A 13,109-nucleotide genomic window follows, 5' to 3' on the forward strand; every position below is an offset into this window, starting at 1 on the left:
ACGCAGGTGCCTCTTTTGGCTCCGTGTGCCACGCCTGCGAACACAAGCGAGGTCAGAGCCGGCTGCATGTGGCACTGGGGAGCAGCCCAGCACCTGGCCCCTCAGGCCCCTGGGCAGGAGCGCTGGCACTCGACCTGGCCAGGAGTGGTGCAGCACACGGGTACCCGCAGGCCGCTCGGCTGCTGGCGCCATGGCGCTTCCTCGTGGGCTGCGGAGGGGCTGCTGCGCGAGCCGCCTGCCGGGCTGTTAACAGCACAGATGCCTCTTGCAAAAGGGGCTGTGTGTGTGAGCGGGCGCCTGCTGCTCCTAGTCGGGGTTGGACGGGCCCTGGGCGGGGGGCTGATTGCCCCCACGGCTCCTGTTCTTTCCTCGCCCCGGTGTGGGCCCGAGCGCAGAACCGGGCTGCGTGCCCGGGAAGCAAAGAGCAATAATCATTCCAGATCACTCCGGCAAACCTCGCGGGAGCCTCTGCTTTTATTGCGCGGAGACCAACATCTTCCAAGCCGAACATTTAACCACTGCCTCTCGGCCCTGCCCACGTGAGCCTCGCAGGGGGAGGCCTGAAAGCCAGGAGCACATTCCCCTGGCTGGGCAGTGTAAACAGACCAGCTCAAACTAAGAATAGCCCCTGTCCTCAGAGAGGCAGAGCAGCTGATCCGCCAGCCCGGATGGAGGGCCGGGCGCTGGTCACCTCGTTCCACGAGTGATGCTGTTTAATTCCAGACTCAGCCAGCTGCACCTTTAACCCCTGCTGGGGCCCCTCACCTGGTCCAGGGATTCAACAGGAGCACCCCACAGTCACACGAATGCAGGCCCCCCGTGGAGCGGGTCAGGAGAGCGTGGGCCCCAGTGCTGCGTGGCTGGGTCGTTGCGTGGCCCTGGGCGCAGCTGGTGCGGCAGTGGCAGCAAACCACCGGTGGGCCGCTCATCTGTCTGGTTCTTTCCCCTCCACCACCTTTGCTGCATGGCCATGGGCCTTTGAAAGACTCGCCCGGCGGCTCTTCGTTCCACAGATGCCGTTCAAGCAGCACTTCCGTCAGGCCTTGGGGAGAGGGGGAGGTTGCAGCCTAGCATGTAAGCCAGCAAGAAAACGGGGACTTTGTGAGGAGTCTGGTAGGCAGCCCCCACCCCGCTTAGCGTGCGTTGCTCAGCGAATTCCCATGGAGAAGCCCAGCCCCGCGCTTCAGCTTTCAAGCCCTTGTAAAGCGTTTTGCTCACGCGAGTCTCGCACCCAGACTCCTCCCCGCACATGGCTCCAGCGGGGCTTTCTGTGCAAGGCCTCATCAATAATTAAGACACCCGTTTGCCAGGAGACTCATCCACTGCACTAAGTTCTCTGCAGTTAGCGGAACGCCTGCCAGCAGCAAAGCCCCCGTTCCTGGGTTGCTTGACAAGAATTGCCAGTGGGGGAGAGACGCAGCAGTGAACCCGGCCGCCTTGCCGCTCGCTGGCTGCTGTTGGCATCAGGACGTGATTTTCCAGCGACGGAGACGGACGCCGTTACTGTCTCCTGGGTGCTGACGTGGGAGCAGTTCCCACGGGGGAGTAGTCGGCGTGGCTCTTAGCAGTGGCTTGTTTTACAGGCCCTGGACTCCCCGCCCCCAGCTGCCGCCTCTTCTGAATTTAGGGCCTTTCTGGAACTAGCTGGTGATTCGTTAGTTTGGAAGAGCCGAGGCCGAAGGGAGGTGGCCCTGGGCCATCCTGCCCCTGCTCCCCCTCAGGGGGCGGCTTTTAGGGAACGTGGGATGCTGCTCAGAGTGCTCTGTGGATTACTCTGGTCATTGCAAATAGCACCCAGGGGCATTGAGCTAGGTCCCCAGCCGCCGGGCGGCAGAGCGGTGCAGCCTGTACAGCACGCTGCATGGACCCCGCCCCCCCAATTCCCTGCTAGGTCTGCGGCAGGCACAGGCACAGTCGGGAAGCTCAGGCAGATGCTCCCAGGGTTAGGGGTATGAGACAGAGCAACTGCAAGGGCATGTGGGGCGGGGCCTGCTCATTTCCGGGTGCAGCAAGGGACTGGCACTGCAGGGTTCGTTTCTCTGGGGGCAGCGCTGTCCCACCCCGGGGATGCTGACAGTTCCAGCCCCAGGGAGTGGGTGGCGCCCCGGCCGCCTGCTGGGTCACTTGGCCTGGAAAGGAGGAGGGGTGGCCTCGGGAGCAGGCCCGTGATGACGGGTCCCTGTGATGGCAGGGCAGACACAGGCTGGTCGTGCAGAAGCTGGGGGTGGGGGCACCCCGTGGTGAGCTGTGGAGGGAACTCCCCACTCCAGCAAGCCCCAGGCAAGTGGCCTTGTCTGATCAGTGTGGCCAGCGCCCAAGTGCTGGGTACGGCCTGGAGCGGGTTGGCGACGCCACGCCAGCACTGGGGCGTTCTTGGAAGGGGGCGGAGCTGCGGCCGTGTCAGCCTCACCCGCCAGCCCGGCGCCTCGTCCCGTGCAGAGCCACCGCTGCGGCTGAGCCGGGTGTGGCGGGACGTGTCCTGGCCCCTGGGTGGAGCGCACGGCTCTCGGGTACTGCAGCAGAGGAGGCGCCTCAGCCGGGTGGCAGGATGCTGGAGAAGCACCGCGCCTCCAACTCTGCCCAGGCCTCCAAACCGGGCCCGGCCTCACACGCCCAGCGGGGGCCGGTGGCGCTAGGCTGGCTAACCCCAGCCCCCTTGCCCTCTGGAGAGGCAGTGTTCAACCCACCCAGGCGTGGTCCCAGGTGTGGCCTTCGCGGGATCGTTGTGCTGCTGGGTTGTGCGTAGGGGCTGCAGCAGGGACCAGGGGGTGTGGCCTTACGTGGAGCCGTAAGGCCAGGGCGTTTTTCTGAGTCTCAGGGTCTGTGGGGTGGGGGGGGTCTAATGGGGACTCAACCCCCACACTGGTTCAGGGCCCTCCCTTTACAACACATGGTGTTAAATCAGCCAGTGAAGTTCTAGGGCCGTGTTCTCCCGAGCCCCTTGCTGCCTTCGGGCAGCCATGACTCACCAGGCCCGGCCCTTCGGCGTCCTGGCTCCCTGTGACTCAGTGACGGGGCACGGCCTCGCGTCTCTCCAGGGCAGAAGGAAGGGAAGCAGGCGCAGCAGCGGTGGCCCTGGCAAGCAGGCTGGCTCCTGTCCGTGTCTGACACATCCCTGCATGCTGGGGCCCCCGCCCCTCCCCGCTCCTCCACTAAAACAGAAAAAACGACCAACGGTAGCACGTTGCACTTCGCACGCACAGCCCCGGTCGCTGCTGGTGAAACGCCATCGCCCGCCAGCCCAGGTGAACTTGGCTCAGCGACGGGGCGGGGGCGGAGGGAGCCGTGTTTAGCCTGTAACTGAAAAAACAAGGAATGTGGACGGTGGCAGGAGCTTCCGTGGGCACCACCCGCTTCTTCGGCCGGATGGAGCAAGGGGGCCGTGAGGCGGGTGGTGCCCACGGAAGCGTGTGACGCCGTCGACCGATCTGGTTGGTCTCTAAGGTGCAGCGGGACCATTCGATGTTTTTTCAGCTCCAGGCTAACATGGTCCCCTCTGTCAGTCGCTGAGCCGAGTTCACCTGGGCTGGCGGGCGATGGTGTTTCACCAGCAGCGAGCGGGCCTGTGCGTGCGAAGTGCAACGTGCTCCCTCAGGGCACCGGGTCAAGCAAAGCCTGACAAGTCCGTGCTCGTGAGCACACCGGGCGGGGGGAGGGGAGGGCTCCGTTCCCACTCCGCGCCGCGCCTCCTTGTCCTTCAGCGGGAGGGCGCTGACTCACCCGGGAGGTTGCTCAAGCAGGTGGGACACTCCCGTGGTGGCCACAGGAGAGTGGGGGGGGGAAGGTGGCCAGTTCCAAGTTAGATCCGTCTCTTTAACAGGTAGTTTGCCCAGAAAGGCCCCGTGGGCGGGTGAGCAGCTGCCAACACGCCCAAGAGACGCCTGTTTAACCCATTGTTGCCCACGTTCAAGGAGACCCGAGCGAAGGCACCTGTCCCGCGGCGGATCTCTATTTCCCACCGCGTGGCCGTAGCCCCGTCCGATCCTGTCACACCCGCCCCCGCGGGCAGCCCCCTTCCAGTGCCCTCTAGCCCCACACAGGCGTGGGAGCAGCTCAGGCCCAAACATTTTCCTGGCTGCGCAGGTTACGAAATCTCTCCATTGCCTCACAACTTCTTCGAAAGGGAGGGAGGGGGCTGGCCGAGCTCAGACACAAACTGTGTCACCTTGACATCCCCCCACTGAAGCCTGCGCCTGCCCTTCTGGAAAGCCCCAAGCCAAATGCCCAGGCATAAGCAGGGCGGGGGGCCAACGGAGCCCTGAGGCTGTCGGAGGCCAATGGCAGCTCCCCTGAAATCAGAGCAGTCACTGGGTCTGACCCTCCCATCACTGAACCCCCGTCCCGTCGGGGGGCCTGAGGGAGAGGGGGGTCCCACCTAGCGGAGATACTTGTCACCCAGCTGCCCGCGGAAGGGGGGCTTGACCCTGTGCCGGGGGGCTGGAGACCCCACGAGCCCTCGGGAACGTTCTCCAGGCATCGCGCCTGTCCACGTGCCTGCTGGGCGACCCGCAACGGGTCCACACGCCGCTTCCTCGGTAGCCACAGGGCTTAGCAACTAGGCAACTGCAGGGCTCCACAAGGCCAGGAGGGAGGGGGGAGAGACAACCCCTCCCCCTGCCTCCCCTGGATTTACATTGCACAACACCCAGAAGGGCACCCAAATGTCCCAGCAGGCTCCAAACGGCCCATGTCCTGGCTCCATCCAGTTGTGTGGCTCCAGGGGGAGCAAAGCATGAGGGCCCTGCACCCTCCAGAGCCCCCCAGGCAGGGCTGCCCGTCTCCCGGGACCATGCTTCCCAAGAGACGGGCCGAGCGACCAGCCCCGAGGAGCAGCAGCCTGGACAGGTGTCAGTTCAGCGGTCGGTGGGTCGTCCCAGCTAGTCTGTTTCCCAAACCCTCCCCCGCTCCCCTGCTCCTCCCAGCTGAAAGCAGCTTGGGGCACTGAAAACCCACTGCCTGAAAATCAACCCCTGCAGCGTCTTCCCCTCCGGAGGGCGTGACTGGGCAGCCACAGGGGAATGGCGCCGGGGGAGGAGAGGTCCCTGCAAGCCCCTGGCAGTGATAAAAAGCGATCGGAGTCTATTAAAAAGGTGGCTGTGAAAGGGGGCGCAGGGGCTGGGAAGCAGGGTCCAGGCGGTCTGAGTCATCCAAAGCAAGTGAGCCCTAGAAAACCTACGGAGAAAAGCAAAGGCAGCGCCGGCCCGGCCCTGGAAGAGGAGCGTGTCCTGCTGTACAAACGTCAGGCCAGGAGGGCAGCGTCACTGGGCGGTGCCCCCAGGGGAGCGTGCTGCCCCCGGGCCATGCCGGATCTGGGCAGGCCTGGAGGTGACTCATGGATGCTCCTTGGGCGGAAGCCCGGCCAGTTCAGGTGGCTACTGGCGCCGCGGCGGCTCTGGCCAGGCACGCTCTGTCGCAGGCCGTGGGCGGCTTGTGTCCAGGTCAGGGCCCGGGCCCGACTAGAAGGCCCTGATGCAGTCTGTGACTGGCCCCGGCTGGGCTCGGCTCCTCCCAGAGGGTGTCTCTGTGGCCAGGGCGGCTCAGTTGCTTTCCACCAGCTTGGCTAGTCCCTGCCGGAGCTCGCTGAGCTCGAAAATCTTCACATCCATTAGCTCGGCCACCCTGGTGACTTCGCCCTGCATCTTCTCCCTCTCCGCCAGGCTCTCGGCCAGCGCTTGCTCAGCCGCGTGCAGACGGCGCTCCAGCTCCCCGTTGCGCCCCTCCAGTGCCTGCCGGGACACAAAGGCTCAGTAAACAAGAGGGCAAAGAAGCAGCTACCCCCGCGCATACCCCATGGCCAACACACACACACAGCAGCTACCCCCGCACCTTAACTGTGCACACCCCACGGCCAACACACACACAGCAGCTACCCCCGCACCTTAACTGTGCACACCCCATGGCCAACACACACACAGCAGCTACCCCCGCGCATACCCCACGGCCAACACACACACACAGCAGCTACCCCCGCGCATACCCCATGGCCAACACACACACACAGCAGCTACCCCCGCACCTTAACTGTGCACACCCCACGGCCAACACACACACAGCAGCTACCCCCGCACCTTAACTGTGCACACCCCATGGCCAACACACACACAGCAGCTACCCCCGCGCATACCCCACGGCCAACACACACACACAGCAGCTACCCCCGCGCATACCCCACGGCCAACACACACACAGCAGCTACCCCCGCACCTTAACTGTGCACACCCCACGGCCAACACACACACAGCAGCTACCCCCGCACCTTAACTGTGCACACCCCACGGCCAACACACACACAGCAGCTACCCCCGCACCTTAACTGTGCACACCCCACGGCCAACACACACACAGCAGCTACCCCCGCACCTTAACTGTGCACACCCCACAGCCAACACACATACAGTAGCTACCCCCGCACCTTAACTGTGCACACCCCACGGCCAACACACACACAGCAGCTACCCCCGCACCTTAACTGTGCACACCCCACGGCCAACACACACACAGCAGCTACCCCCGCACCTTAACTGTGCACACCCCACGGCCAACACACACACAGCAGCTACCCCCGCACCTTAACTGCGCACACCCCACGGCCAACACACACACAGCAGCTACCCCTGCACACACCCCACGGCCAACACATACAGAACAGATACTACTGCACCTTAACTGCGCACACGCCACGGCCAACAAACACAGAGAGCAGCTACCCCTGCACACACCCCACGGCCAACACACACACAGCAGCTACCCCCCACCTTAGCCGCGCACACCCCGCAGCCAACACACACACACACACACACACACACACACACACACACACACACAGAGCAGCTACCCCCGCACCTTATCCACACTCACCACATGGCCAATAAAATACATACACAGGAGCTACCCCCCGCACTTTAACAACACACACCCCGTGGCCAATACACACAGCAGCTAACCCTGCACCTTAACGGCACACACCTCACAGCCAGCACACACATAGCAGCTCCCCTGCACCTTGACAGTGCACACCCCAACAAACGCAGCAGCTACCCACACGCCTTAACCACGCACACCCCATGTCCAATACACACACAGCAGTTCCCCCCACACTTTAACTGTGCACATCCCAAACAACACACACACAGCAGCTACCCCAGCACCTTACACGCATCAACACACAGCAGCTTCCCCTCCTTAACAGTGCACACCTGCCACAGACAATACACAAAGAGCAGCTGCCCTGCATCTGAACACCAGTGCACACCAATGTTCCCTCTAATCTTTTCCATGCACAGAATTTTGACATCCCTGTGCAGAATAAATTTGCATGTGCGCTGCGAACGTGCACCACCTGTAGATACAAAAAACCCCCAACCCTAGCTGTGGGTGCTCTGCTAATCAGCGGGGTGACGTTGGAATCTCCTGAGCAGCTGCACAAGCGCCCAGCTCAGAGGGAACACTGGTGCTCACACACTTGCCTGTGCACACACGTGCACCCTTCCACTGACACACGCACCCAGGTTCTCTCATATGCCAGCCCAGATGCCCGTGTACTCACCCCAACACATCACATACCCCCGCCACGGCCCTTCTCACTCATGCACACCTGGTGTGTGGAAATGGCGGCCCTTTATTGATCCCACTGCTGAATTGCGCCCCGTTCCCCTGTTAGTACCTGGTGTGACGTAAGAGGGGGGCTGGCCACTCTGTACCCCGGAGTTCCCCTGCGATTCCCACTGACTCACCCACATGTGAGTCCCAGTATGAGCAGATAACACTGCTCTTCCCAGGGGGAGAGACAAAGGAAGGGAGGCGGAGACGCCAGCTGGCTGGGGGGCAGGGTCTGGGAGCTGGGCAGTTTCTGGCTGGGAAACATGAAGGGGAACAGACTAAGCTGGGTGCTGAGGGTCGAGGGGGCGATGGACCCCCTACCCCAAGGGGGCTAAGGCTGCCTGGCCCTGACTCCTGTAACCACATCACGTCTGTGCTGTGCTGTATCCTGGAGGAGCAATAAACACCCTCTATTCTACTGGCTGGCGGAGTCTGTTCTTGCTGCTCCGGGGCTGCAGGATTGGGGGAACCCCGACACGCTGTCACACCTGGGCCCGACCCCCTCTCGCCTAAGTGCTGGGTGCCTGCCTCTCTGGACCACCGATCTGACCTCCAGCCCACCAGCCTCTGCAAACGCACTGCCAGCGCCGTCCACAGGCCCCACTAACTCTGCTCTGAGACCTGAGCCTCTGGCGTCTGCCCAGCCTCGCGGCAGGCCTAGGAGAAGAGCGCGTCGCTCTCTCTCCACCAGCACCCAGTGGCTGAGCAGGAAGATGCTTGAATATATTCTCTGCCCCATCTGTGCTGCGAGCAGAGCTCGTCTCAGCGTCCCAGGCCGCAGCAGGCCCTGACGGGCACAGGCAGACAGCTCTTGGAGCCCGGACAGATGGACTGAGAGAGCCGCCATCTGCCTCCTGGCCTAGAGGCATCCCTCCTCGCCTGCCCTGCCCTGTGAGCCTGCTGAGAGCTCCGCGGCGGGGTCAGCCGGCGAGAGTTTCTGTGGCCCTCCTTCCCGCGGGCTGCGAGTGTCCTCTGCCCAGGACGGGGCCCCGGCAGTGAGCACAGGGACTGCGGGGTTACACGGCACCGCGCTGCTGCGGCTGCACGTCCAGCAGGAGGACGCAGGCTCCAGGGAAAGCGGGATTTGCAGAGAGGCATTGTAATCTTTTCAGTGCAGTGGGGCGCGCGCAGGAGCTGGGGGCAACTGCCTGGCAGTGGGGCCCGGGAGGGAGGGGAGATGGAAGAACATCCCCGTCTGGTTCCACAGCAGCCCCTAAAGAGCGGGGGCCAGCTCCTGTCGGCCAGCAGCACCTCAGGACACACAGGACGGGGTCCCCTTGCTGGCGGGGGCTGGGGAAATGATTCAGCTCTGCTGAAAGAGGAAGGGTGGGGGGGGCCCAGCCAGCACCCCTCTCACGGGCACTGGGGAGAGGGATGTAGCTGGGGGGGGGTGCTGGGCAGTGCTGTGCTGGCTGCCCCAGTCTGGATGGGGTTGCGAGATGGAGCTGTCTAGGCCGGGCAGTGCTGTCCCCAGACCCGCCGGGCCGACCTCCCGTCACCTGCAGCTTCTGCAGCATCTCCTCGCGCTCCCCCTCCGCCTCCCACTGGCCGCTCCTCTGGCTCTTCAGCTGCTGGATTTCCTGAAGCACGGAAAGGAAAGGAATCACTGCCTGGTCTCGCCCCGGGCCGCCACAGCTCCCGCCACAGCCTCCATGGTCACAGCCCAGGCCAAGCCCCGGAGGACAAAGCTACGTCCCACCGGAGGGGATACCCGTTCACAGCCCCTGCAGTCCGCCTTGGCCCCAGGCCCTCCAGCCCACCCCTCCAGCCTCTCCCCCTCATCCGAGCACTCCACAGGGCACAGCTACACTGCCTCCTGCTGCTCCCGCTGCATCTATTCCCCCGGCCCGTCGCCAGGAGCAGGGCCCCCCTCAGTCACAGCGCACCCTCCCCTCTTTCTCCAGCAGGCGCCTGGGGCAGATGCAGCTTTGGCTCCGGACACAGACTGATCCACAGAACTGCTGCCTACTCCCGCCCCCTCCCAGGAGCATCCCCCGGTGCCGCCACCCACCCGCTTGGCACCGCGAGGGGAGAAGGTGCAAATGAACAAAGCCCGGAGCCTCTCTCCGCATCCCTCCCCCCCCAGCCCTGTAATTGAAGCTCTGCTTTAGGTCACTAATGCGCCCGCCGTGAGAGCAGCAGGCCGTGTCTGGGACGCTGCTTAGGAGAGGGGCGGGCATGTGGGGCAGGCGGTGCCGGCAGCAGCCGAACCAGCTGTACTAGGGGCTCCCGTGGGTGGGAAGGGAGGAGAGGTAGGGGCTGTCTGATGCCCCGGCCTGGGAACAAGAGCCTTCCCATGGGGACCCTCAGGTTTCACACCTATTCAGCCTTAGTTCTCTTTTGGGAGCAGGCCAGGAGGCCACTGGGGGCCCTTCCAGGGCTGAGCTGTGGACCCTCTTCTTGGGAAACCAACCTCCCACGCAGAAGAGCCCAGGGCCTTGGCCAATATCTGCTCCCCAGGCTAACTGGTGAAGGGTAGCCCCACCGGCCGGTACTTTCACAGGAGAGAGCTAGAGGGGCCTGCACAAAGCCAACAGGGACTAGGGGAAATGGTTAGGGTTGTTAAAGGGCAGGAAATCCTCTGAGAGATCTTGGAGTCACTGAGGAGAGTTCTCTGAAGACATCCACTCAGTGCGCAGCGGCAGCCAAAAAAGCAAACAGGATGTTGGGAATCATTAAGGGATAGAGAATAAGACAGAGATGATCTTATTGGCTCTATAAATCCATGGGACGCCCACATCTTGAATACCACGTCCAGATGTGCTCGGGTTTCTCTCAAAAAAAATATCTTGGCTTTGGAAAAGGTTCAGAAAAGGGCAACACAAATGCTTAGCGGTTTGGAACGGGTCCTATATGAAGAGAGATTAAAAAGACTGGGACTTTTCATCTTAGAAAAGAGAAGACTAAGGGGGGAGATGCTAGAGGTCTATAAAATCATGACTGGTGTAAAAAAAGTGAATAAGGAAAAGTTATTTACTTGTTCCCATAACATAAGAACTAAGGGTCACCAAAAGAAATTAATAGGCAGCAGGTTTAAAACAAACTAAAGGAAATTTTTCTTCACTCAGCGCATAGTCAACCTGCGGAACTCCTTGCCAGAGGATGTTGTGAAGACTAGGACTTTACCAGGGTTCAAAAAAGAGCTAACTTCATGAAAGTTAGGTCCCTCAATGGCTAATAGCCAGGGTGGATAGGAATGGTGTCCCAAGTCTCTGTTTCTCTGGAAGTGGATGACAGGGGAGGGATCACTTGATGATTGTCTGTTCTGTTCCCTCCCTCTGGGGCCCCTGGCATCAGCCACTGTGGGCAGACAGGACACTGGGCTGGATGTACCTTTAGTCTGCCCCAGTCTGCCTGTTCTTATGTTCTCCAAGGTGATGGAGGCTGGGGCCGTCCTGGTAAGATTCGGCCCAGTGCCACAGAGCAAAGCGCTCTGACTATTCCACTTGGGGCCATTATCAGAGTGCGAACACGGGGCTCTAGTCTTTTCCCCCCGGGCCCAGGGCAGAACTCACCCTGGGTACATCTACAATAGCTCGTTAGTTCGAGCTAGGTAGGCAAATGAGGGCAAGCGGAGTTGCAAATGAAGCCTGGGATTTAAATATCCCGGGCTTCATTTGCATGTTCCCGGGCGCCACCATTTTTAAATCCCCCTTAGTCCGAACTCCGTGCTGGAGGCTACACGCGGCACAGAGTAGGTAGTTCGAATTAAAGATCCTAATTCCACGAGGAGTAACGGTAGTTAGAATTAGGATCTTTAATTCGAACTACCTGCTCTGTGCTGCGTGTAGTCTCTGGCACTGAGTTCGGACTAAGGGGGATTTAAAAATGGCGGCGCCCGGGAACATGCAAATGAAGCCGGGATATTTAAATCCCGGGCTTCATTTGCAACTCCGCTTGCCCTCATTACTCTACCTAGCTCGAACTAACGAGCTAGTGTAGACGTACCCCCTGAGAGCGGAGAGACCGGACCAGGAGGAAATATGGGTCTGGGATTCCACCGGCCAGGGAGGGAGGGAGGCAGAGGGTAGCATGGGGGGAGATTCACTCCTTGTTGGGCCTCGTCCTAGTGACCTCCCTGGGGGCGCTGCGGTCAGGCCGCCCCGGCACTGCCCCACCATCTGCGCCTCTGCTGTTACCTCGTCTTTGGCCTTGATCAGCAGCTCCAGCTCTTCCAGCGTCTGGCTCAGCTCCTCCTTGCTGCCCTCGGGGGAGGAGTTATGGGCTCTCTGCAGCTCCAATTCAGCCACCTACTCGGACGGGCAGGGAGAAAGGAACCGGGTCACGTGGCAGCCGGGGCAGGGCACACAGGCCTGGGGCCCGGCCGGCTGGGGATGCTACTTGGAGGCTTGAGCACGGAGGCAGGATAAGAGAACCCTTCCCGCGGCTGTCGTGGATTGGAGGGCGCTGCTGAGCAAAGTCCTGCCCCAGAGCCCTGCGTGGGAGCCTCGTGGCTTTGAACTGGGGCACGTCAACCCCGCACCCGCAGCCTCTGCTCCTTGGAGAATCCGGCACCACAGCCCTAGAGCTCTCTGGCCGGCCTGGGAGTTTTCCCTCCGTCCCTCACTGCTCAGTGGATCGCCGTGGGCAGGCAAAGCTGGGGACCACGGGGAACAAGGGGCGTGAGGGTTCAGTTCTCCGCGACCTGGCGCTTCACTTGCTATCGCGGCCCCGCCTCTCTACGCCTGTCACCTCGGTCTCCAGCCTCGGTAGCCCCAGCAGCCACGGCCACCCCAGCTCTCACCCCTCTGCCTCTGGTAGCGCTTGTCTCTTGCAGGCTGGGGCGTTAGCAAGCGACACTAGAAACCCAAGGGGCAGGAGCATGTGACAGTCCCGAACCAGGCTCAGCCATGGTACCCTCCCCTCCTGCCAGGTACATCTCCCCCAGGTCCCCCCCAGATACTCACTGCCACTTCCCCGAGGTTCCCTCCCCCAAAGTACCCCCCCTTCTTCCACCAGGCTCCTCTCTCCTCTTCCCCCAGGGGCAAACGCCAAGTCTAACCAGGTCTCCCTTCCCCCTTGCTAACCGGGTTCCCCCCTCCCCCAGACTCAGAGACACGGGGCCTTTCTGGCGGCCACGCCCAGTGCCCGGACTCCTCAGTCATGCTGCACAGCAGCAAGCTTTTGTCTCCGGGCTCCCGCTGGGCTGACCTTGAACAAAGGTTCCCTCCCTCCCCTCGGTGCCGGTCACACACTGAAACATCAGAGGCAGGCTCTATCTATAGCCCCGTCCCCCCTGCACGCCCGCCAAGGCTGGGCCAGCTGACCCCAGCCCCGCGCACCTGAAATGTGCACAGAGAGCCTGGTTCTAATGGGGGGCGGGGGGGCTTGGCCCGGGCGCGCTCCATTTCTGAAAAACGCTGCACAGAGGTTTCAATAATTCACCGGCAGAGGGTTCGCGTTGAAGGGTTCATCCCAGGACTTGCACCTAGGAGGAAAACCCTGGCCCTGGCCAACACGGAGCTCCAACAGGAGCGCTCTAGTCCGGGTGCGGCACGTGCACTGTGCAG

At 62.1% G+C, this 13,109-nt stretch overlaps 1 protein-coding gene across 3 annotated transcripts in view; it reads right to left on the reverse strand.

Annotated features, from left to right (window-relative positions):
- Positions 1-445: 445 nt before the first annotated feature.
- The window catches only part of HOMER3 (homer scaffold protein 3), a 66,319-nt gene continuing 53,655 nt past the window's right edge, over positions 446-13,109 (reverse strand). For all 3 annotated transcript variants that reach the window (XM_089775020.1, XM_075902865.2, XM_075902866.2), the window contains 3 exons: positions 11,739-11,849; positions 9,099-9,179; positions 446-5,726 (listed from right to left, as the gene is read on the reverse strand). In XM_089775020.1, coding sequence (XP_089631146.1) covers positions 5,538-5,726; positions 9,099-9,179; positions 11,739-11,849 — 381 coding nt within the window. In that variant the 3' untranslated portion in view covers positions 446-5,537. The remainder of the gene's footprint in view (positions 5,727-9,098; positions 9,180-11,738; positions 11,850-13,109) is intronic.

Source organism: Pelodiscus sinensis, chromosome 32 (assembly GCF_052426305.1).
Source record: "Pelodiscus sinensis isolate ZL-2025 chromosome 32, ASM5242630v1, whole genome shotgun sequence".
Taxonomy (NCBI): domain Eukaryota; kingdom Metazoa; phylum Chordata; order Testudines; family Trionychidae; genus Pelodiscus; species Pelodiscus sinensis.